The sequence below is a fragment of the Dasypus novemcinctus genome, chromosome 25 (genome assembly GCF_030445035.2).
Source record: "Dasypus novemcinctus isolate mDasNov1 chromosome 25, mDasNov1.1.hap2, whole genome shotgun sequence".
NCBI lineage: Eukaryota > Metazoa > Chordata > Mammalia > Cingulata > Dasypodidae > Dasypus > Dasypus novemcinctus.
In genome coordinates, this window is record NC_080697.1 from 14,671,066 (window position 1) to 14,697,319 (window position 26,254).

The 26,254-nt window shown below is 36.0% G+C and overlaps 1 protein-coding gene across 4 annotated transcripts in view; it reads right to left on the bottom strand.

Moving 5' to 3' along the window:
* The window catches only part of ITSN2 (intersectin 2), a 164,855-nt gene that overhangs the window by 128,893 nt on the left and 9,708 nt on the right, over nt 1-26,254 (bottom strand). For all 4 annotated transcript variants that reach the window (XM_058287691.1, XM_012530381.3, XM_058287690.1 and 1 more), the window contains exon 2: nt 8,001-8,064. In XM_058287691.1, the coding sequence (XP_058143674.1) occupies nt 8,001-8,031 (31 nt within the window). In that variant the 5' untranslated portion in view covers nt 8,032-8,064. The remainder of the gene's footprint in view (nt 1-8,000; nt 8,065-26,254) is intronic.

Here is a 26,254-nt window from a genome sequence, read left to right on the forward strand (position 1 = left end):
AGACACCCGCCCCAATCAAGATGGCAGGCAGAATGAGATGCTCTAGGGCTCCACCCCACCCACAGAAGCTTTGAAGGAGAAGAACTGGCAGAAACATCTTTCTCAAAAGCACTAGAAAACCATTAAGAATTGCAATGACAGGGCAAGTGCCAAAACAAGAAAAAGATAACTTAAAAACAATAGGATTGCATGGCACCTTTGCTAGCCCCTCTCCTCGTCCCTCACTAGATGCATGCAGAGCCAGCCCACACCAGGGAGGATACCTGGTCCTAGTTCTGGAGGGAACAGATTGGTACTGTACAACAATGTTTGTGTGTCTTTGCCAAACCATCTGGGGCAGTATAAAGGACTGACCAGGACAGATGTTGCAGGTTCACCATCTCAGAATTTACCCTTCATCTAGAAGTGGATCACAGAGCCCTCCTAGAAGACTGTAAAAGAAAAGTCAAATCACACCTGTTTGGGACAAAGGAATGCCAGTTGTGGGACAAGTTTCTATGAGGAAATATTGTTTCCAAGGGGAATGAAGACATCCAAATCCATATAAATGGGGTAAAATTCCTAGGGCCACACACATGTACCCAGGACAAAACACATGCACAGAAAAGACCAGGGAGTCTATGCTTTTGCCTCAGGCTGTTATCTAAACTTATTATATAGCTAAGACTGAAGAAGAGTACTTGCCCAGGACAGTCAGCTAAGACTGGGAAAAGTGTTTTTCTTTTTATCTTACCTTCTCACATTAAAGAAAATGTGTCATAATACTAGCTAGATACAAGTTAAGGAACTGAGGCCTGAGTCTAAATTCAATTGACAACATATTAAAATATCAGTATGTCTAGACTTCAAAACAAAATTACAAAGAAACAGGAAGTGGTGGCCCAGGCAAAGGAAAACGTTAAAGCATTAGAAACCATCAACAAAGAGGACCAGACCTGGTACATCCCAGACGAAGATTTTTTTTAAAAAGGTCCTAAATACGACCAAAGAACTAAAGGAAAATGACAAAAAAAACTAAAGGACATAAAAAAATGACAGGTGAACTCAGAGAGCCTATCAACAAAGACATAGAAATTGAGAAAAGAAATCATATAGTGCTGAAGACCGCATTAATAGAAATTAAAAATTTCCTGGAGGGAGGGTTCAACAGCAGATTGAAACTTGACTAAAAAAGAACCAGTGAACTTAAAGGTAAGGCAATTGAAATCATTCAGTCTGAGAAGAAGAAAGAAGAAAAGTGAACAGAGCCTGAGGAGACTGAAAGGAAGGACATTAGACAAAAGAATAAAGTTGCATGAAGAAATAAAGATCTCCAGTAAAAGTAATAATGCAGGGAAATATAAATGCCAGTACTAAAGTATTTTGGGTTTATAACTCCACTCTTTACTCCCTATAGGATATAAAAATCAAATGCATAAAAAGTAATGATACTTACAATAAATTAAAATATACCTCATTAAAAAAAAAAGTAATGATACTTAATAGAATGAAGGGGGTAAAAAAAAAAAACCCACAAGATTATCTCAATTGACATAGAAAAGGCCAGCATGCCTTCTTGATAGAAACACTTAGAAAACTAGGAATAAAAGCAAACTTCCCCAGTATGATAAAGGGCATATATAAAAAGCCACAGTTAATACCTTACTCAATGGTAAAAAACTGAAAGCTTTCCCTCTAAGACCAGGAACAAGTCAAGGATGCCCCATCACTACTGTCATTCATCACTGTTCTCGAAATCCTAGCCAGAGTAATCAGGCAAGAAAAAGAAACAAAAGGCATCCAAATTGGAAAGGAAGAAATAAAACTTTCCCTGTTTGCAGAAGATATGATCCTATAGAGAAAATCCTGAAAAGTCCACAACAAAGCCACTAGAGCTCATAAACTCAGCAATGCAGCTGGGTACAAAAGCAACACAAAAAAATTAGTAGTGTTTCTATACACTAATAATGAACAATCTGAAGAACTCATGAAAAAAAACCAGGAAACTATAAAATATTGCTAAAAGAAATAAAAGATAACCTAACATAAATAGAAGCATATTCCATGTTCATGGTTTAGATGACTAAATATTGTTAAGCCAATTCCATCCAAAGCAATTTACAGATTCAAAGCAATCCCAATCAAAATTCCAACAGTCTTCTTTTCAGAAATGGAAAAGTCAATCATCAAATTTAAATGGAAGGGTAAGGGACCCGAACAGCCAAAACCACCATACAAAAGAAGAAAGAAGTTGGAGGACTCACATTTCTCATTTTAAAACTTATTACAAAAATATAGTAATGGAAACAGCATGATACTGGTACAAGGACAGACATACAGACCAATGGAATTGAACTGAGAATTCAAAAATCAACCCTCACATCTATCACATATATAAATAACTGACAAAACCAAGGGCTGGCAAGGGTGCTGAGCAACTAAAATTCTCACACAAGGCTGTAAGGAAAGCAAAATAGACAGTCAGTTTGGAAAACAGCTTAGCGGTTTCTTATTAAGTTATATCTACATTCACTATACAATCCAGCAATAGCTCTACTGGGTGTTTACCCAAGAGAAATGAAGATGTATTTCCATATAAAAACCTATCCTCTGACAGTTATAACAGCTTTAGTGACAATCACCCAAACTTAGAAACAACCCAAATGTTTTCTGTGGGTGAATGGATAAACAAATTATTGTGCATATTCATACAATGAAGTAATACTCAGTAATAAAAAGAAAAGATACATGAAACAACATGGAAGAATCACACAAGTATTTTGCCCAGTGAAAGAAGCAAGACACAAGTACAGCTTATTTTACACTACATTCTGGAAAAGGCAAAACTACAGGGATAGAAAATGATTAGTGGTTGCCAAAAGCTAAAGGTGGGGTAAAGGGGCAAAAGGGAACTTTTTAGGTGATGGAAATATCTTTCAGTGATAAAATTATCTATAATTTATATCTTGATTAACATGACTGTATATATTTGCAAAAGTTAAAATTATACACTTAAAAAGGGTGAATTATATTCTAATAAACCCAACTTTAAAACAAAACAAAAATGCACCTAATACATATCTGCCACATGGGAGGTGCTCAATAAATTAATTTCCTTACTCAATCCAACCCCATGGAATAAAATAAAGAAGTCAGAGCATTCAAATTTTTTTCAGGCGCTTCCCTTTCTGATAAAGGTACTTTGCCAGAAATACTACAAGAGAGGCTTTTTAGTCATAAGCCTTAAGACTATTTTAAACTTCGAGAGTCTAGTTAGCAAGGCTTGAGCTGCTCTAACAAGAACAGTGCACATCCCCAGCAGGAACAGACCTCTTCTGGCTGCAGCACTGCTACCCTAAGAGTACAGAAGGACTGCAGTGCCAAGCTTCATCACATTCTCATACTTCCTTATGTACTACTATCTCCTAAGGCTAAGGCCCTCACCTTTCCCTGGCTACCTGTCTTCACAGAGGCCAACTCAATGGATCTGATGATTACTGTTTAGTTCCTCCTAACTCCAACAAGCAACCTTGACCTCTTCATATTCATTAATTCCACAAATATTTACGGAGTACCAACCTGTGCCAGCACTAGGAGCCCACAGAGTTTCTCATAGTTAAGGGACTTCACCAGCCAAGAAAATCAGGTACAATAATCATGATTAAATATTATCCTGATTAAAGGCATTTACAGAATAAAAATGTTCTAAAGCATTATGACCAGAAACAATTTAAATAGAGCTCAAATAACCTTCATACATGGACGTTTTTTAAAATGACCACATTGAAACATAACAGTATTAATGCAGAAGAATTTTCCAGAAACTAAAAGTTAAGAAGACTATAAATATAAGCAATTTTTAAATAGTGGATCAGATTCTGGCATTCCAATTTAGAATATATCACTAGTAGAACCTTTTAAAGAATCAACAATTCATTTTAAACTGCAAGTAAATTATCTCCCAATCCTAATCTATAATTACTTGAAAGCCTTATAAAAGGCAGAAAATCTAAGTTTTGGGGTTGATATTTAATAGTATCCTTTAAAAGCCAACAACCCTTTATATTGTCTGATAATCATTTTACAAAAGAACTAAAATTCTATCTACTTCCCCCAACTCATCACTAAGATAAGAAGTCTGTGGTATTTTCATGAAGATTTTAGTTGTTTAGTCTCATCTCATCACTTACTGGCTCTGTTAAACATGTTTTTATAGTCAATGTGAAGGAAAATTCCTAATTTACAGAGTATCCACTATATGCTAGACCCCATGCAGTACATAGTGTCCTGCTTCTTTTTTCACATATACAGACATACCTACATGCCTGCATGCTTGTGTGTGTGTGTGTATATAAATATAAACACATACACACATATAAAGAAATAAGTTCTGAGGGGTTAAGTCACACAGCTGTGTAGGGGCACAGCGGTATTCTATCATAATTCTGAATGTACACAATTCAAACATGCTATCCCCTACTGGTATGCTATAAAGCCTAAATGGTATCATAGTCTGCACTGGTAAATTTATCCAGTTCAAAATAACAGTCAAATGATATTTCAAAACGGAAGTATTATTTATAGAAGTAATTAATTATACTTTTGCTAAGAGTACAGAATAGAGGAAGTCAAATAATCTGCTCAGTTACCTCTCCTCACTCCTCTTTCCCCAATTTTTCCCTTGTGTATTAAGCTCTAGCAACATCAAAATAGCATTGATCCCCAGTACCCCCTCCCATTTTTCCTGCTGCACCTTTACTCACGCTCTCCCCTCCGGTACCTTGAATATCCCTCGCTCCCATCTTTTATCAAATTCCAATTCATTCTCTAAATCTCAGTTTAGAGAGTATCTTCTTCAGAAAGCCTCTTTGACTCTCATCCCCTTTCTAGTATCACCTGGGTAATCTTCTTAGTGTTCCATAATTTCCTTCACATGCCTGTGTTATTCATTCATTTCACTTACACTATGCTAAAATCATCTACTTATCTGTCTTCCCCACTAGGCTGTGAGCACCTTGAGAGCAAGGGCTGCCTTACTCATCTTTGTACCTCTGTATACCTCACATCTTTCCTTTCTCAGAGTAAGGGACACAGAGTATTCCAGATTTATTTACTGAATGACTAAACAAATAAATAAAAGGCAAAGGGACCGTTAGAAGGAAGAGATTACAAGCATGAACTATCACAATGGTAGTGGAGAGATAAAGAAAAGAGATGGGGTCTGTGGAGGAACAGGTAAGGGAGGGTCAGGAAGGATTTCCAGGTTAAGGCCTATTACAAGACAATCAAGGTTAGAATAACATAAGAAATCACTCATGGGTGAGAAGAGGTTACATTCAGACATAACCTTTTTTGCAGGCAAGGATTAATGATACTATCATCCATTATGATAGTATCGACATACAGGCACAGAGAAGACACTCAGGAAATGATGGCTTTTATTATTGTTTGTTGAGCCAATCTAACTTAAATCTCTAGAACACAACTAAAATAATATGCTCCCAGATAAAAAAATGTTTATAGTAGTTATGACTAAAAAAGTTCATTTTTAAAAAATAATTATGAATATATTATTTTTACAAGGAAAACATTTTTTAAACCTCTACATAAGAGTGCTATTCCTCCTAAATGAAGATGTAGCTCCTGAAATATGGATAGTACAAAAAGAGATTATTGTTTTTGGATTGGTGCTGATGAAAGTGTAAGATGATTCGTCAGGATCAGGAGTCCAATTTATGGCTATAATATAGTGAAAATTTAACAATTTCATAACGAGGTTAACTAAACCACATAATGATCCTCTGAGTTAACAGGCCAGAGACCATTTAAAAATACACATTTTCTTGATGGTTTAAGACAGACGTCCTTGCTAGGTGAAGAGAACAGGTAACAAAAAAAACACCACAAAGTGAATCCACTTGAAAAAATTCATAGATAACAATAGTTTAAAAATGAAAAAATGAAGATGAAAATGAGAAAATATTTATATAGCAACATTTTTTATAGGTACATCTAACTCTTAGAACTAACCAAAACAATGCAATTGTTGCTTGTGACTACTTTACTTCCCTTTGCAACTTCAAAATTATGGGGACTTGAATAATAAATGCTTAGGTTGCAAATGCAGTATAGTACTACACCTTATTCTACAGGTCTGATGATTAGCAGCAATTTCTTAACTACACAGTTGAAAGGATGAATGAGCTCTAAAATTCTATTAAGTTAATAAAGCTCTAAAAATAAAATGGCATTTTTTTTCCCTAAAGCCATTGGCTATTCCTGCTCTGACCCTCCCCCTTCTCTCTTCCAAATTTTTGCATAAAGCCACTGTCAATGAGTTTCAGAACTCCGGATTCAACCCATTTTCATTACCTCCACAATACTGAGACTGGAACAAGCTACAGTATACGACAGTGTCAACCTGTAGTGAAATATATCTTAAGTAGCCTCTTGCTTATCACCCTATGGCTCCTGTATCAGGTTCTCTATATTTACAATTTCATTAAGTTTTTGAAAAGCAGAAAGCAAATCTACCGTGATTAAAGATAGGTTTTGGGAAACGGACTTTGGCCCAGTGGTTAGGGAGTCCGTCTACCATATGGGAGGTCCGCGGTTCAAACCCTGGGCCTCCTTGACCCGTGTGGAGCTGGCCATGCGCAACGCTGATGCGCGCAAGGAGTGCCGTGCCACGCAAGGGTGTCCCGCGCGTAGGGGAGCCCCACGTGCAAGGAGTGCGCCTGTGAGGAAAGCCGCCCAGCGTGAAAAGAAAGAGCAGCCTGCCCAGGAATGGCGCCGCCCACACTTCCTGTGCCGCTGACGACAACAGAAGCGGACAAAGAAACAAGACACAGCAAATAGACACCGAGAACAGACAACCAGGGGAGGGAGGGGAATTAAATAAATAAATAAATCTTTAAAAAATAAAATAAAATAAAATAAAAAAATAAAAAATAAAAAAGATAGGTTTTGCAAGGATGCTTTTGCTAATGCAGAAGACATCAAAAGAAGTAGAGTTGAAAGTGGTAAAAATGTGATGCTTAATCTTTTTTTTAAGCTCTGGAGAGTTAGCATCAAAGCGACCATGAAAAGTCCAACAGAACTTTCTGAGATGACGTAAATGTTCTGTATCTGTATTGTCCAATACAGTAGGACTAGCCACATGTGATAAATGAGCTTGAAATGTGGTTAGTGTGACTGAGGAACTGAATTGTTACTTTTATTTAAATTTTATTAATTTAAATTTAAATAGTTATATGTAGCCAGTGGCTATTATACTTAGGCAGTGCAACTCTAAGAACCAAGAAGTCTAAAAGGTCTGTAGTTACTCTTGGGATGATGATGTAGATATGGCTAAATTTGAGGAATATGTCAGTAGTATTTAGATAAACAGCTTGGTCTAGGGCACTTCCAGACTAGTTCAGTAGCATGGGGGAGCACCAAAAAAAATCAACATAATCTCTGTCTGCAGATCTACTAGGGGATCAAATAAACACTGCTTTTGAAGGTTTTGTACTATGAAATTACCTACCTAAACATTTAGTTTTTAAATGTTTCATATTAAACTATTAGTATGTAGGCAATGTGATTGCTTGTATTAAAGAAAATTTTAAACTAATCCATATTACCAAATTAATCCTTATTGGCTTAATCAGCCTATAATCATCCTATGACATCAAAAAAATCACCTTTAATATTCACATTTTACCACTCTGATTTTGGTCTCCTAGTTCTATACATCAAACACAATATACCTTACCTTTAGGCTATTCTTAACTGCTCAAAGGCAAGCACACATTTCAGATGATACTGCAGAACATGCTTCTACTGAGTCATGGGATTTACTGCATAATACTGTTCTAACAGAAGATATATGTGGTGTTCTGAAATAATCTATTAAAATATTTTCAACAAGAATACTGTAAATTTTGCATGTATAAGCTTATCTACACAAATATTTTATAACATCTACCCCCAAAAAAGAACAAAACTTCTTTATCTTGTCACAAGCACAGACTACTTACCATTCATAGCTGTAGGAAACTGAGCCATCATGGTCCTGAATTTTCCTTGCTAGCTCTCAGCCATCTGCAACATAAAAACATCGTGCCATTAATAATACAACAAGGGCATATCACAGCTTAGTACACCCGCTAAGCAGTGGGCATGTCTGTCCCCTTCGGCTCACAATTCCAAGAGAAAACAATGCAGAGCTTCTGCTGCTGCTGAAAAGGGAGAATTTACATTTGAGGAAGGGTAGGGTATTTTGTTGGGTAATGATGCTGCCTTAAAAAGAGAACAATTTAAAATAAAAACAGACACATATTTAATAGTAAATATTGAATAAAGAAACCCTTGGCATGAACCAACATTTCTGGGAGAAATTAATTTGGGAGAGAGGAAGATTTGTTATAAGCAGGCAAGAATTTATTTCAGAGAAATCAACTGCATGAATTAAGTGTATCGGAATAACATGGAAAATCCATAATTCTACTTATAAAAAATCTCAAAAACATCCAAAATAAATTCAGCACTATTGTTTAATAAAGCTTCTACAGGTTTATAAAAAATATAGTCTAAAAGTAATTATTAAAATACGCATGTTTATATTAAGATAACTAAATGTACCAGGCAAGCAATCTGAAATAGGAAGTGAAGGAACTCTGGAAATAAAGAGCACTGAGTTCAAATTCCACCTCTGCTATTTTTCTAGCTATGACCATGGAAAAGATTCTTAATCTTTTTGAGTCTCAGATCTTTCACATATACAAATACTTTGCTGGCATGTTTTTTGTGTATTAAACATAATCTAGGACATTGCCTGACATACAGCAGGTATTCAACAAACGGCTTCTATTTTGCAAACAGCCAGGAAGGCTGAGTGCAATAATTTTGAACTCTGAATTCACTGTTTTACTGTGAATAATTTCCAAAAATTTCCCTATGAAACTTAGGGAGAGTGAAGGCCTAGCAAATTTATAGGAATGTATTTAGTAATTAAAATAATGGCTCATAATATTACAGGAAAACACTACTATATTAAAAGACCATTCAGTATTTTATCCATTTACCCAGATCACTGAAATATTAGTAATTCTAGAAGCCTAAGAAAAAAAAATTTACACCAGTTATTTTAAACAAAGATATACCATATATAAAGAGCTGCACATTCATGTATCACAAAGAGCTGCCAAGAAGTGTTATAAGGTACAATTTTCTTGTGAATTCAGTGTGCTCCAAGATCTGGCCCTTAGCTTTGCTGGCTCAGAAATATGTATAACAACCAAGAGCAACTAACACTAACTAGATTCACAAAAAACTGGAATATGAGGTCAATTTATTAATTTACAATAAGAACCTTAATAGTCAAGAGAGCCAGTGGTAGGCAGTGGATGTAGTTCAAGTGATTGAGCACCTGCTTCTCATATGCAAGGTCCGAGGGGTCCACCCCCCAGGTACCTCCTAAAAACAAACAAAACAAACAAAAAAACCCAACTCTCACTGGGGAGCAGATATAGCTCAGTGGCTGAGTGCCTGCTTCCCATGTACGAGGTCCTGGGTTCAATCTCCTGTACCTCTTAGAGAGACAGAGACAGACAAACAGAGAAACTCCAGTGGCAGGTTCTTCTACAGAGCAAACAGCATCATCTACTAAATTTTGACCAGATGGTTGTCTGGTGAGTAAAGGGAGTTCATTGTGATTAGAATGCTCAGCAGCGCCAGGCATCAACAATCTGACACATGTATCTACACAACAGGAATATCCCAGGACTGGGCAACAGGAGTGAGTAAGCCTCCAAGAGCGCTTTGAATTACCACAGCCTACTTTTCTCTCCAGATTCCCAGCTTTTCTGTTTGCTACTACTATACATTATCTGCCCTCTCAAAGTGTACTTGTTTTTTCCAGAAGTTAATAAGCTTTACTGAAATGGAGCTTTAGACCTCCTACCACACTAAGACTTCACCTGACACTATATTCTTTATAGGTTGGAGAAAATTTTACCTATGTATAAGTTGATTTTCTTCACTTGTTTTCAAAAGGTGCTATAAACTCCAGGTATTGGAATTGTTTACTATACAGAAAAACTCTACCTAAACCAGTGGTGGGATCACCAGGAACTCCTAGAGGAAGTGTTATGTTGAACATTAGAGGATGAGTAAGATTAAGTTATAACTCAAATGTTAAAAAGCAGCACCTGACAGGGAGTTTTAAAAGAAATTAAGGAGAGGTGCCTAGTCAGATTTTATTTAAGAGAGACAACTAATTGTCGTGAAGAAAAGGACAAAACTGAATCAGAGAGATCAATCAGGGAGAAATAAGTATCTGATCTAGAACAGTGGCAGCTGGTACAGAGAAGATGGGATAAATGGGAGAAACAGTGAAGGTTTAAACATGCAGAACTCAGGGACTCTTTGGATATGATGGACGGAGTCAAAGCAATCAAAAAGACAGCTCCCTGCATTATAGTCTGTGTGGCTGGGTGAATTTTGGTGCCACCAGCCAAACAAGTGAACACAGAAGGAAGTCTCATAAATCATGTTATGACTACAACTTCCTCACAATTATAAAAATTCTACTAACAAGTGTAACATTTTTACTTCCCCAATTTTAAATTATCACAAGCAATGTTAAATCAAAAGAATGTATATGCCTACAAAGAAACTATTTACTTACACACATGCAGTAGCAACGGCCCCCACCTTATTAGGTTTCTGTGCTGAGAGAAACAGTTTTAAAATGTGGAAGAAAATCTGCTAATAGCATTACATATAATACATCTTATAACTCTGTATAAAGGCATGTGAATTACCAAAGAGAGCTCAAACAACAGAAAACATGGATGTACAGAAGACAAATAATGAAGAAGATCCTGTGGTCAAAAAGTCTTAAACAGATCTAGGTCTAAAACTTACAGATGACCTGCACAGGCTTCTAGTTGGTAATCATGTCAAATGTAGATGCTCAATAATCACAGATATAATTCTGAGATAAAACCAGAGAATGAACCAAATAAAATAATAGGAAGGGGGGAGAAGATATGGCTCAAGTAGTTGAGTGCTTGCTTCCCACATGGAAGGTCCTGGGTTCGGGTCCCAGTGCCTCCTAAAAGCAAAAACAAAAGAACAAACAACAAGCAAATGAATGAAAAAACCAACTCAGGGTAGTAGATATGGCTCAGTGGTTGAACTCTGGCTTCCCATAAATGAGGTCCCAGGTTCAATTCCTGGCCCCAGTACCTCAGAAAATGCAGGAAGGCAAATCCCTTGAGTAAAGCTGAAGAACTGTCTTCTTCACCTGGTACACAGGATTAAGACATCATGCATGCAGACATCAGATAATCACATTTATGGATGTATGTAACAACTGAAGGACTGTGGTATCAAATGATTATGGGAGTATATTTTGTTGGAACCAAAAAAATCTTAAACTAGCATACCATTTCATTCCTGTTATATTTATATCTAATTCACTGCCCTATTGGAGAATAATTACCTCATCCTAAACAATTCTACTAGTCTACTTACAGAATAATAATTATAATTGAAAATTTGAAAAATGCAAAAAGTACAAGATAAATATGACTTTTACATTTTTAAAAAAATCAACTGTGGGAAGCAGATTTGGCTCAACTGATAGGGTGCTGTCTGCCATATAGGAGGTCCAGTGTTCAAACCCAAGGCCTCCTGACCCATGTGGTGAGCTGGCCCACGCGTGGTGCTGATGCACACAAGGAGTGCCATGCCACGCAGGGGTGTCCCCTGCATAGTGGCGCCCCACACACAAGGAATGAGCCACAAAAGGAGAGCCACCCTGTGCGAAGAAAAGCACAGCCTGCCCAGGAGTGGCACCACACACACGGAGAGAAGACTCAACAAAAAGAGACACAGATTCCCAGTACCGCTGACAACAATGCAAGCAGATACAGAACACACAGCTAATAGAGAGCAGACAACAGGGTTGGGGGGGAAGGGGAGAGAAATAAATAAAAAATAAATCTTTAAAAATAAATAAATAGACTGTGTTAATATTACTCTATATAATCATAATGGTTACTATCTGTTGAGCACCTCCTAATTCAATATACTTCTGATTATCAACTATGTGCCATGCTCATTATTGAGACGCTAATATGTTCCAGGTTCTATACCTGGAGCTACAGTCACCAAGGAAAGGACCTCATAGACTAGTATACCAGATGTCAGATACTGCTGGGTACCTTTTATAGTATTGGTAATCGTCACACTATTCCAGGAAGGCAGATGATATTGTATTCATTTTACAGATGAAGAAACCAAGAGCTTAAATTACTTGTCCAAATTCGGTTAATTAGTGTTGCAGGCAGGATGCAACCTCAAGTCTAATTCTAAAGGCTATGAATTTCATATAGGCTTTATCTGCCTCTTCCTCTCTTAAATGGGGATCATTAATGATGAGTGGATCACAGGTTCCTGCAAGTGGCAAGTAACTTAATGTTGGTACCTGTTGGTACCTGTGCAGGGGAGAAGAAAAACAAGCCAGATATGCCTCTCAAGGCAGAGGTCTATAATAATCACATACATAAATTAGGGAGCATTGATTGTTAAACCTCTTGATTTAACCACCCTCTAAAAGAATAAAAGGGTAATCAGCACCTCCCAAATACAAGCCTCATGCCTGTTTCAGGCAAGTGCGACTGAAGTCAGCATCCAATAAACGCCCCCTCTACCTGTGAGAGGTTGTAACATGGAATGATGGACAATCTTGGCAATCTAATCACTATGCTAATTACCTATGGTTTTACAATATTCATGTGGAGATTCTCAAGCTCATTATAAATTAATTAATGGAGGGAAGCAGGGAAGCGGACTTGGTCCAATGGATAGGGCGTCCACCTACCACATGGGAGATCCGCGGTTCAAACCCCAGGCCTCCTTGAACCCGTGTGGTGCTGGCCCAAGTGCAGTGCTGATACGCGCAAGGAGTGCGCCCCCGTAAGGGGAGCCACCCAGCGTGAAAGAAAGTGCAGCCTGCCCAAGAATGGCGCCGCACAAATGGAGAGCTGACACAACAAGATGACACAACAAAAAGAAAAACAGATTCCTGGTGCCACTGATATGGATAGAAGCGGTCACAAAAGAACACACAGCATGGACACAGAGAGCAGACAACTGGGGGGGGCTGGGGGAAAGGGGAGAGAAATAAAAAAATAAATAAATCTTTTTAAAAAAATAAATAAATAATGGAGGGAAGCAGATTTGGCTCAACTGATAGAACGTCTGCCTATAACATGGAAGGTCCAGGGTTCAATCCCAAGGCTTCCTGACCGGTGTGATGAGCTGGCCCATGCACATTGCTGATACATGCAAGGAGTACCATGCCACACAGGGGTGTCCCCCATGTAGGGGAGTGCCACGTGCAAGCAATGTGCCCTGCAAGGAGAGCCGCCCAGCACGAAAAAAGCACAGCCCACCCAGGAGTGGCACAGCACACACGGAGAACTGACACAGCAAAATGATGCAACAAAAAGAGACAGAGATTCCTGGTGCCGATGACAAAAATCCAAGTGGACAAAGAAGAACACACAGCGAATGGACAGAGAGAGGAGACAATGGGGAGGGGGCGGGTAGAGAAATAAACAAAAAATAATTTTTTAAAAAAATTAATTAATGGAGAACTGACACTGTTATGTTTCTAGAAACTAAGACAATATACTTAGTAGACAGAAGGTAAGTCACAAAGACTGCTTCAATTCAATATAATCCAAATGCAGTCAAAAGAAACCACCAAATCTAATTTGGAAAATGTGGAAATTAGCCATAGTAAGAGAAATAGAAAAGTTGAAATGCTAGACCAGGCATAGGAAATTGTTCTTCTAGAAATTAGGTCTAAGAGAGAGAATTAGGGTTAGGGAGACTAATTGTAGCCACTATAAGTAAAAAGTCATTCACTTAGGGCTGGGTTTTTTGTTAGTTTAGAAATAGAATTACAGAAGTAAAGAATCACAGCTATTTAGTCCAAGACCCTCAATTTTAAAGATGGGAAAACTAAGAGACTTGTACAAGTTCCCATAACTAGTTAGTAGCAATACTGATCGCAGGAACTGTATCTCTTACGGACAAGCATCCAGTGCTGTTTTAAAATAGTTTTCCAAATTCACATGATCATATAACCTGGACATTTATACTAGTCATAATTCTTGGATTCCCAAGCCTATCACCAGAAGACTTGGGAGATTGTAAATCAGTGGGTCATTACATGAATTAGGGCAAGAATCTCCTAAAATGGTCTCCCCTGCCTTGAGACCATTCCACAGAGCTACTAGTATTTCCTGAAACACCCAACCACTAACGCCCCTCTCCTGCTTAAATTCCCCCAATTATTACAAGTTAAAGTCCAAACTTCTTGGCATGAAAGATGGAGCCAATCTATTTTAACACATTCAGCTCCTAAATACAGCAACCTTCTCTTGAAACAGTTGTGTTTCTTTTCATTCCATTATTTCTTTGTATCAGCTGTTCCCTCCACCACAGCCACTATCCTTTCTTCTCATTGTTCAATTCCCAACTCAAACGTCATCCCTTCTTTGAATGACTATCTCCCAGGTAGTTAGTCATGATTGTCTAGGTATGTCCCTATCACTTCATTACTACACTGTATTTCAATTATTTTTTCTACCTATTTCCCTGTTTCACATGTCTTGCACAAAGAGCATTTTTTATTTACCTCTGTATAACTAGTGCCTAATCCAAATCACCCAGAGTAAATACTTCTACAAATGAATTGGACATATTAATAATATGATTGAGATACCAAAAGAGAGAGAGTGTGTAAGAAAGGGAGGGAAGAAGAGAGAGATTACAATGTACGAAAATGAAAGTGGGAAGAAAGCAGAACGGGCTCTAAGCCACTTTCCTGAAACACCGAAGGCATTAAAGCTGTGAATATTAAAGCAAATTGTCCCCTGCAAAACAGTCCTTTCTGTAATATGGTAGTTTTAAATATACTTTAAGGTAAAGATTTGTGTCTCACTGAATTCTGAAGGTTTTATCATGGGGATGGGGAAGAAGGCTTGAGTTTTTCAATTATACCTTGAATCATGTTGGTTAAATATTGGTTTAAATAAATAAATAAATAAATTTGGCTGATAAGTTCCTGAAGGTATAATTTATAAAATTTTCCAGTGCCTCCTCTGCTCCCAGCCTGTGCTAGGTACATACAGTCAACTCTCAAAATGTACTTGCTGATTAGTTGGGAAAAAAATGTTCTGCCTCATCTGGTTCCCAAGGAGATCAAGGTCAGCTCTACACGAGACCAACCAGAGCAAAACTACCTACTTGTTTATAGTTTCTCCAGTAAAATGATATCTCTAGAGTATAAATAATCCTCACAATCTGCTTCCCATCTATCCATTCAAACCTTAATTCATCCACTCATTTATTCATCAAACACGGATAGACACTAGTAAAAGGATTTGAAGAATGCTGTGAGAACCCATATACTAGAACTTACACTATTTGGGGGTAAATCAGAGAATAGTACGTATCACAAAGAACTTAACATTTATGTAAGAACTACCTAGCATGAGGTTAGTGGCAAAGTGAGTAGATGCCACTTGAGCCCTAATGAAAGGCATTGGATTGGTGGACGGATAGGCACTGTTATAAAGAAAGGAAAAGTTTCTGAAAGTAAAAGAAGGATTGTTTAAAAGGAGGAAAGTACAAAAAAAAAAAAAAAGAAGAAGAAGGAAAGTGTAACAACCAGTACCTATTCAACAGAACCACTCCTATTCAAAGACAGGGTTATTTAAGAGCAATGTGATTACAAAAAATATACTTAATCTTAAGAGCTAAAAGAAACCTTTAAAAATCCAGTACTTTTCAAACTGTTATCTAGAGGTCTGGAAGTTTCAGGAGGTACAACAGAGGTGGGGTAGGAAGAAGAAATGAAGGGTTAGGAGGGGATACCAACTTCAATGACAGCAGCTTTGAGGTTTTGTTTTACAGATGGGAGTTTCTACATCAGATCTTACCTAATTTTTTTTTCAAAATGAGTTAACGACACACCAAATTTCCTCCCTTTCATTTGATAAACAGTTAAATAAGAACCAAAGAGATGAAGTAACTTGCCAAAGTCACAATTTAAAGAACAAAGTTATGTCAATGACTGATTTTGGTCTTCACTGTGCAAGTCATGGAGATCCAGTATTTTAAAATTCTAACAACAGTGTAGTAATTGAGCTGGATTTGAAAGGGTCTTGAGGCAGGGACACTAATTGTAGAGTGGGATAATCCAGAGCTTGAACTTGGGCAGTGGAGAAGAGGCATTTCAGAGTAGAACCAGACGTATTATCTGATCAAATAAATTTGTAGGAGATGATAAAAGTTCATCACAGATGAGTTTCCATCTTGGGTGAATGTAACCAAGACAGAAGCTCTGAGAAAGTAAGCATTTAGAAGTCATATTTCAGGGGTGGGAGGGCAACAAATTGTTCGATGAATGGTATTATGCAGAAAAAGAACTTTGTCTTTTAAGAGCAGAGGAAGAACCATGAAAGAAAATAAAAAGAAGAGTCTGAAACAGTAGTCAAGAAACAAGAGAAGTAAAGATATAGAGTTAATAAAAGAGCTATAAGAAGGAGATGGTCATTATTAAATGTCCCAGAAGTCAACACTAAGCCATTAGGTTTGGCAACCTGACCTGAGTATTGTTCCAGTACAATGACACAGACAAGCCAAACTGAAGTAGAGCAGGAAGTAAAAGGGAGGTGACGTATAGATGACTCAAGAAGTGTGTTAGTTAAGCCAAGGGTAAGAAAGGGTGGGAGGAGAGATAAGAGGTCTTAGGAAGGAGAGGCAAGGTCAAAATAAAGCCTTGACTTTTTAGATGGGAGAAGAAAACTGTTTTTAGAGAAAAAGAGAGAGATTTAATTTCCAAAAGGGAAGGGGAGATGAAGTGACCTACAGTTAAATTAGGGTCCAGGAAAGGTGGAAGTAGAGCATAAAGTTAGAACCTGGAACAGACACTTCTGGCTCTGGAAAGAGAAGACAAGAAAGGAAGAAAGGATGAACAAAAACACTAAATTTGGAAGCAGAAAAAAGGAGTTGAGAAGTACAGCTTTTCTCTGCAACCTTTCTTTCTCTCCTGCAGACTCAGACAACAGTCTGAAGTGCAGGGCTGTTTTCCCAAACCCCTCAAATGCTTAAGCAGAAATTTTTCTCCTCTTCAAGTTGATAAAGAGAAGTTAACAAGCAAATCAATTCCTATGAATCAACCAGACATGTGTGCATTTGAGTTTGGGTTCAAATTACCTTAGGCTCTACACATCAAAATATTTGTTAAATGAATGAATATGGAGGCAAACATTCTAGGCAAAGGTATGTACAAAAGGTGAATAGCATGATCTAGGAAAAGAGATGATGTATTCACATGAAATAACGAAGAACTAATAATGCAAAGAACCTGTTAGAGGCAAAAATAAGTGCTATAATTAATACCTAGCTGATAGGAATGCTAAATTAATACCTTTCTGGGAAGAAATTTGGAAACATATTTATTCACAGCTTGTCTTATTATATAAGGAATTAAGGCCCTAAAAATATATAAAAGCATTTCATTAAATTGAAAAACAGATGGCTAAATGAGGGCAAAAAGAAAATGAGAATATGAATGGTAAGATGAAGACGGGAAAGCTGAATACAAAATGCTCACAGTAACATTCAGCACAGGAGATTTCAGAGTAGATTTTAGATATTAGAGAATCACTGTTAATTTTCAGCACAGGAGATTTCAGAGTAAATATTAGTTATTAGAGAATTATTGTTAATTTTCTTAGGTGTTATACTATGATTGTATAGGAACTTGTCATTTTTAGAAGTGCATGCTTACATACTCAACTTATTTTCAAACGGTCAAGAAAACAGAAAAGATAGATGGATGGAGTCAACATGGTAAAATGCTTAAAACTGCTGTATCTAGATAGTGAATACGTAAGTAATCATTGTACTATTCTTTCAACTTTTGCTTATGTTTGATGCTTTTCATAATAAGTGTTTAAAAAGAAAAACAGCTTTAACTTTCACGCATCTGACTTGAGCACCAGCACTCCTTCCTTGTCCTCTCTGATGACCAGTGGTTCCTTTAAGGCTTTAGTACCAGGTTCACTGTCCCTTCTCCAACATTATTTCCGTGATAATTCTTGTTGATGTCAAAATGTACATGAACATTTACCAAAAAAAAAAAAAAAAAAACTACTAAACACTAGCATGGGGAAAATACAATTAATGTAACTTATGGACTATAGTTAACAGCACTATTGTAATATTCTTGCATCAATGCCAAAGAACGTACTCTTCCAACGTCAATAATACATTGGGATTTAATGTATTAAAGGGTTAAATAATAGAGAGATATGGGATTTTTCTTCTTCTGGACTAAGGAAAACACTCAATGGTTTACTGAGGTGATGACTGTAGAACTTTATGATTAAGTGAGAGCCACTAAGTATACACTTTGGGGAGATTGTACAAGTCATATGACTGTACAACACAGTGAACCATGTAGTAGAAGATGGACTATGGTTAACAGTATTAATATGAGAGTGTTCTTTCATGAACTATAACAAATGTACAATACTAATACATAGTGTTAATAATGGAGGTGTATGAAAAAAATATACCAAATGTATGCTATGGACCACAGTTAATGGTAATAGTGTGATGATGTTCTTTAATAATCTGTAACAAATGTTCCACGACAAAGTAAGATGTTGGCGGAGCGGTGATGTATAGGAATTCTGCACATTATGCATGACTGGTTCATAAATTCACAACTTCTCTACAAGAAAAAAAAAAAGGAAAGTGGATACAGCTCAGTGGTTTAGCACCTATTTCACATTTATGAGGTCCCAGGTTTAAACTCCAGTACCTCCTAAAAAAAAAAAAATCTAATACTATTGTTAACAGTTTTTTTAATATGTTCTGGATATTTTTTTCCATCCATATACCAGCAAATGCTATTTTTATAAAAATGAAATCATACTTCATTGTTCTGCAATCTACTTTTTCACATTACCAACTTTTTTCTCCAACAAATAATGCTGGATAAACATTCTTCTCATTATGTACACACAAGTACATGCACACAAATACAGGTCTCTGTACAAAAACAGTGTTTCCAAAGATAAATGCCTAGAAGTGGAATCAGTAGGTAAGAAGGTAAAATTACAACAGATAACAGCCTTCATTGGGCTTCATTTATAAAGTCTCTCAATAAAGGCTGACAACCTAATAGCAAACTACAGTTCAATTGGAACAGTATGACAAAAGGCTGATAAGCTGAGATTCTGATGCACAATCCTTTAACTCTGACTTAATTCAGAAAAAAATGCTGAAGTACCTATATGCATAATAGATATACTGCATTTCTTTTAAGCAATTCTCCACCAACAGCGCTTTCCTACCCATAACAAACCAAGTTTTCCTCCCCATAACAAATGTAAATTATAAAACAATATACAGGGGAACAAACAGCACAAGCAATTGAGCCTCCTGCTTCCCACATGGGAGGTCCTGGGTTCGGTTAAAACAAACAAACAAGTAAACAAATGAAAAAACCAACTCAGGATAGCTGATATGGTTCAGTGGTTGAGCACTGCTTCCACATACAAGGTCCTAGGTTCAATCCCAGGCCCTAGTACCTAAAAAAAAAAACAAAACAAAACACAAAAGACATGCTCCAAAAAAAATCTCAAACACAACAATTTATTGAACAGAAAATAGGAAAGAAGGGGTAACAACTGAAGATTCACAATAGATACTACCACAATTAACAGTTTGGTATGTAACTTTTCTAATCTCTTATGCATATATAAACAAACATGTTATTTTTTAAAGAAAATAAAATTATACTATGCATAATATTCTGTTAAATGCTTTATTATTCAGTATATCATGAACATCTTTTCATAGCAATACATAATAGATTAATCAAAATCTTTATGCTACTGCGTATCCTATCACACTAAGAAAGGCTGGTCTCATACCACAGTTATAAAAATAATCTATATTTTCTTTTAGTACTTATATGATTTACTTTTCAGATTTTATAGAGTTGATCTTTCAAGGACCCTATAAAAATAGAAAAAAAATTAAATAAATGAATTAAAAGCCAGTGAGAGAAAAAATTTCGGTAAGAATTAAAATAATGCTGGAGTCAATGAAATTTACAGTTTAAAATGTTGAAATCAGATGCACAAAATTCAAATAGCTAAAATCAGCCAATAAAATTTAAATATTAAAAACTAGGAAACTAGGAATAAAGGCAATTTAAAACAAAAACAAAACTAAAACAGTTTTAAAATTAAAATGTAAAAATAAAGAAAATATTTAAAAAAACTAAAATTTAGGTCAAACAAATCTCAAAGGTGAAGAGAAAGAAAGGAAAAATGGATGAACCTTTTTTAAAAATTAAAAACAGTCTCTATCAAAGCAGCAAAACCTGTGAAAGAATGAAAATATATTGTCACATAACAGATGATGCTAATGAAACAAAGGAAGAAAAATGAAAACAGAGAAAAGAAGTAGGGAACCTATAAGAATGTAGGGGAGAGAAACAAAAATCTCCTGTACCCAAGAACCTTATGACAGAAAGTTTCATGAAAAGAACTACAGGATGCTCTAGCTTACAGCACACCTACCCAAGAGGGTCATTCATCTGTTCCAAAAAGCAGACCTTGCCTTTCAGAAACCTCAGATATAATAATGTCCATATTACCTACACATGTACAAAAATAAATATATAATGCAGCATGCATGGAATAACAAAGACTGTAAACTCGCATGTTCATCAACAAAGGCTGGTTTAGAAAGTTATGTATCACACCCACTAAGATGGTTATTATTAAAAAAAAGAAAACAAAATAAGTATTGGCAAGAATGTGGTGAAATAAGGACTTTTATACACTGGTTGGTGGGAATGTAAAATAGTGCATTCCTCAAAACAGTGTGATGGTACCTCAAAAAGTTAAACATACAATTACCACTTAACCTGACAGTACCTCTAGATATATAACTAGTGAAAACAGAGACTCGAACAGGTATTTGTACACCAATACTCATAATACCATTATTCACAATAGCCAAAAGGTGGAAGCAACCTAAGTATCCAAATGATAAATGGATAAACAAAATGTGGTATATACATACAACAGAGTATTATTCAGCTATAAAAAAGAAAGACGTTCTGGTAAGTTACAACATGGATGAGCCTTGAAAACATTATGCAAAGTAAAATATGCCATAAACAAAAGGAAAGATACTGTGTGACTCTACTTATATGAAATATCTAGAATAGGCAAATCCATAAAGACAAAGTAGATTAGAGATATCCAGGGCAGAGAGAAGGACTGTTATTGCTTGAACTGTTACAAAGTTCTGTTTAGAGTGATGAAAAAGTTCTGGTAATGATAGCACAAATACTGTGAAAGGAATTAATGCCACTGAATTATACAGGTAAAAATGGTTAAGATGGAAAATTGTGTGTTATATATATGTTACCACAATAAAAACTTAAAAATTTTAAAAGGTTTTAGTCAACCATATAATGGAATATCTTGTACCCACTGAAAAGACTAACAGAGGTCTATGTGCACTGATAAGGAACATTCAAGATATTAATAAATGATAAAGGGAAAGTACAGATTAGTGCACATGATATGCCACCACTAAAAAAAGGCACAGGAGATATATATACACACATGTGTATACACTTGTATGCCACAGACTCTCTCTGGAAAAATACACAGACAAAAACTGTAACAACGTCCTGGGAGGAAAGCAGGATGTCAACTGAGTAAGAAAAAGATTTATTTTTCAATATAGATCTTTTCATTCCATTAGAATATTTTTGCTGCTTTGTGTACTACTTGTTCAATAGATAAACATTTTTTAATGCCCACACCCTTTTGACCAAATATTCAACGTCCAGAAGACTATCCTAAGGAAATAATGAAACAGAGACAGGGGCAGGGCAGGGAGCCACAGGGCGGGGTTGAGATGGCAGAGCACAATGATGCCCAGGAATGGAGCACAGGAGAGCTGACGAGTTATGAACCGATGTGACTTAAATTAAATTGGTAATCATTTATGTCTTAAGCTGGTTGATGGCAACCCAGAGATTGATTATATTACCCTTTATATTTTTTCTGAATGTCTGAAATATTTCATAACATAAAGTGCAAATGTTAAGTATAAAGATGAAAATAGAATCAGAGTGACTTCACAAAATTTCCTGGACGAAGTGAATAGGGGCTCAAAAACCTACTGTTAGATGTTGGTGAAAGTTTCTTGAGTAACCCCCTTTTAACTCAGACACTCTTATTTAAAAACAGAATCTTTAAAAAAAAATTTTGTACTTATAACTGGGTTTTACTTAACGTGGGCCTGAATTTTAAAAATAATTAAAATACATTTTCTCTTGACTTAGTGCTGAAGTAGATTCTATGTAATCATACTTTCCACTATTTTCTATTTTAAACTCTCCATTCCAACCAGTTTAAACTTAGGATAGCTCCTGAACAAACTTAAGTAATTCTGCCCCTAAGGCTTTGTTTCTAATTCTAATTCTCTCTCCCCTTTGGAGACCAGCGTTTATTCAAGAAATGGTGAGTAATCGCAAGTGGCTGGAGTTTAAACTGAAGAGAACAGGACATAGGAAGGAGGGAGTTAAGAAGAGATTAAAATATAACTCTGGGAAGGTACACCAAGGCCAAGTGGACAAGGGACTTACACTAAAGAATTTAGCCTTGTTTCAACAGATGTAGGCAGTCACTGGAAACTTTAAAGCAGGATTGGCAGCAGAATCTAAGAAGACAGATGACTCTGCTGCTCTACAGTATCATCATCACAAACTCAATTTATAAATTCATGGAGTTTGAAAGTCTTCATGTTTCTAAATTAAAACTGTTAAGGTCATCAAAAGCATGGAACATCTGAGAAATTATTACAGCCAAGAGAAGCCTAGAAAACATGACACTAAAGAGAAAAAAGAACATTAGGTTAAAACTAAGAAAATCTGAATAAAGCATGGACTTTAGTTGATAACATGCGAATACACACTCATTAATTGTAACAAATGTGCCATACTAATATAAAGATATAGTATATATACTATAAAATATTTAGTATATATTTATAAATATAAATATAAAAGGTATAGTATATATCTTTTATATACTATATCTAAATATAGTATATAAATTATATATAAATACAGTATATAAATATAGCTCCTGTCTACCATATGGGAGGCGCTGGGTTCACGTCCCGGGGCCTCCTTGTGAAGACAAGTTGGCCCACACCCGGGGAGAGCTGGCACAGCAAGATGACGCAATAAAAGGGAGACAAGCAGACACAGAAGAACGTGCAGCAAATGGACAGAGAGCAGACAGCAAGCAAGCCACAGGCGGGGAGGGGGGGGATAAATAAATAAATAAATAATAAAATAAATAAATCTTTTCTAAAAAGTTAATTCATACAATAGAGAAAGGGACAAGAAAATAGTAATAGTCCCTCAGAATATTTGCAGCTATTACAAATGATCATTTCAAAGCTACAATACATAGGAAATGTCTGCGATAAAATGATAAATTTTAAAAGGCAATATAAAATGTTAGAATGTGAATGCAAATATTCAAAATTATATCTGCATATGTACCAAGGATTAGATGATTTCACTATATAAAAATAAACGTTTTAATTTTCCTGTGCGTTTCACTGCTTTGACATAGTAATTCCAGTTTTAAATATTAACTATGAATAAACACTAATAATATGGAAAGAGCTATAAGCAGGAAAATGGGCATTTATTTCCATAAAGACCCTCTTAAGGGGAAGGACCTTATCTTTGTAACTTTGGCATTCAATAGTGTTTAAGAGAGTAAATGTCAATATACACTGCTGAATAACAATGTTCAGCACAGTTTTATTTATAATAGTAAAAAACTGGAAACAACCTAAATATCCAAAGACAGGAGCGTGGTTAATAAATCATAGTCTATCTACTAGCTAAAATAACACAGCCACTAAAATGTATGGATATGAAGATTATGAAACACAGAAAAAAATCTTCTTGCAGTGTAATCAGTGACAAAAGTTTAGTTTACACTATGATTACAAATACATAAAAATCTAAAAATAATATGATCTGATAGAAATACACCAATATGCTAAAAGTAGCTGATTCCAGTGGAAATACTGGAGGTAGATTTTTTTCCTCTTTCCTATTTTCCAAGAGTTTTTTTTTTAAATCACATGTGAACCACATACACCAAAATGTCAAACAATTAAAAACAGATGAATTGAATCTTATGATCTTAGTAATACAGAGAAGTCTATGGAAAATTTGGAACTTGTTTTTCAAAAACCAGGAATGCCAGCCTTCAACCCAGAGACTAATACCACCCAGAGACTTGACCTTGTCTATTTTTTTGTCTAGTATAGATAATATCAAAGAAGAAGTCTATTCCACAAAAGGCATTTAACTGAAATGACCAATCTCTTCCCATAGCCAGCCATGCTACAGCCGGTTCTAAAAACTACAGGGGAAAAGTGGGATCCCATGCTTACCCTACAGAGATGCAAAGGGTCTGGCATTCAAGCTGATGCCACACCCCAACAGGGCCTGCATGAGAAGCTTCATCTGTGATTGGCAGCTTCCAATGGAAATCTAATCACTCAGAATAAAAGAGCAGAGAGAAGCAAGCTAGTAATCAATGGATAAAAAAGCATTCATCTGTTTTCCTTTTCTATCAGGCCAATTTGAAGTTTTTAAAAAATGACCAACTACAAGTAAAGCATACTATCATTGCAGCAAAAATAATGTTCTTAAAGATGACATCCCAATCATCTGAGAAAGCAAACATAAAATAATAAATATGGAATAAGGACTTTAAAAACAAACTCCAAGTTCTGACATTCTAACACAGAATTGGTCAAACAAACCAATAGCGTATCCAGAAAATATCTATCACTAAAGCAGCAATATCTATCACTAAAGCAGCAATATCAAAGCAAGGTCTCACTCCCCCAAAATATATCAAAACACAAATTTACAAATCCTCTCCACTAATGTGAATTTTTAAATTTTGGGATTCACAGACTTCTTAAATAAAAATCTGATAAAACCTGTGTTTCTTCAGATACCAATGCACAAAATCTAGAAGAGAATTTCAATAGTTTCAGAATTCTACCAAAACCAACCTGTGGACTTTCCAGGGGATTTCTGGATTCCAGAGTTAAGACCCTTAATTATAACATAACTAATCCCCATTTTTAAAAAATTATAAAATATTAGCATGGGAAAGAATCTTTCCAATTATGAAATCCATTCAATTTCAAACTGTTCTAACCGTGGCCCACCTAAGTGGGGCAAAAGATCCACCTACCCACCTCCTCCCACTTTCCAGAATTACAGCAATTTAACTAATCACACAAGAGCAAAATGGTCAACAAACATAAAATCTAACATTAATTCTACAATTACGTTAATTCAAAATGGGCAGCAATTAGAAACCACGACCAACTCAACACCACCAGTGATGCACTGAAAACATTCCCTGAGTGTGGTATGCATTGTAGAAATTTTTTTAATGCCACCAAAGCATTGTGTAGCTAACGGATTTCTGAGAAGAAAATCAGAGACCTCAATAAACTCCAGAAATTCGCTAATTTTAGTGTAGAAAGATTAAATTTCAGTAATCCTTGATAACTCTTAGATTATTAGTAAATAGTCCATACTAATGCATACAAGTCAAAGACTATGGGATGGAATAACAACAGTCCTGAGAATTTAAGAAATTACTTGCATTTTTGGTTTGTCATCCGCAGGAAAAGCCCCATGACCTAGAATGTGTCTTGGACATACTGAGGAAGCAGCAATCTAATCTAGTAATTTTCAACTATTTTTCCTGTGATTCTGAGTAATGGCTCACCAATAACATAAAATCTAATCTCCTAAACTAGAACCTTCATATACTGCTGGTGGGAAAGTAAAACAATATAACCTCAAAATGTTAAACAGGGTTACCATACAACCCAGCAATTCCACCCCTAGGAAATGAAAATGTAGGTCCACCCAAAAACTTGTAAACAAATGCTCACAGAATCATTATTAATAATAGCCAAAGAGTGGAAACAACCCAAATGTCCATCAACAGATGAATGGATAAATAAAATGTGGTATATCCATACAATGGAAAATTATTTGGTCATAAAAAGAAATGAGGTACTAGTATGCTATAAT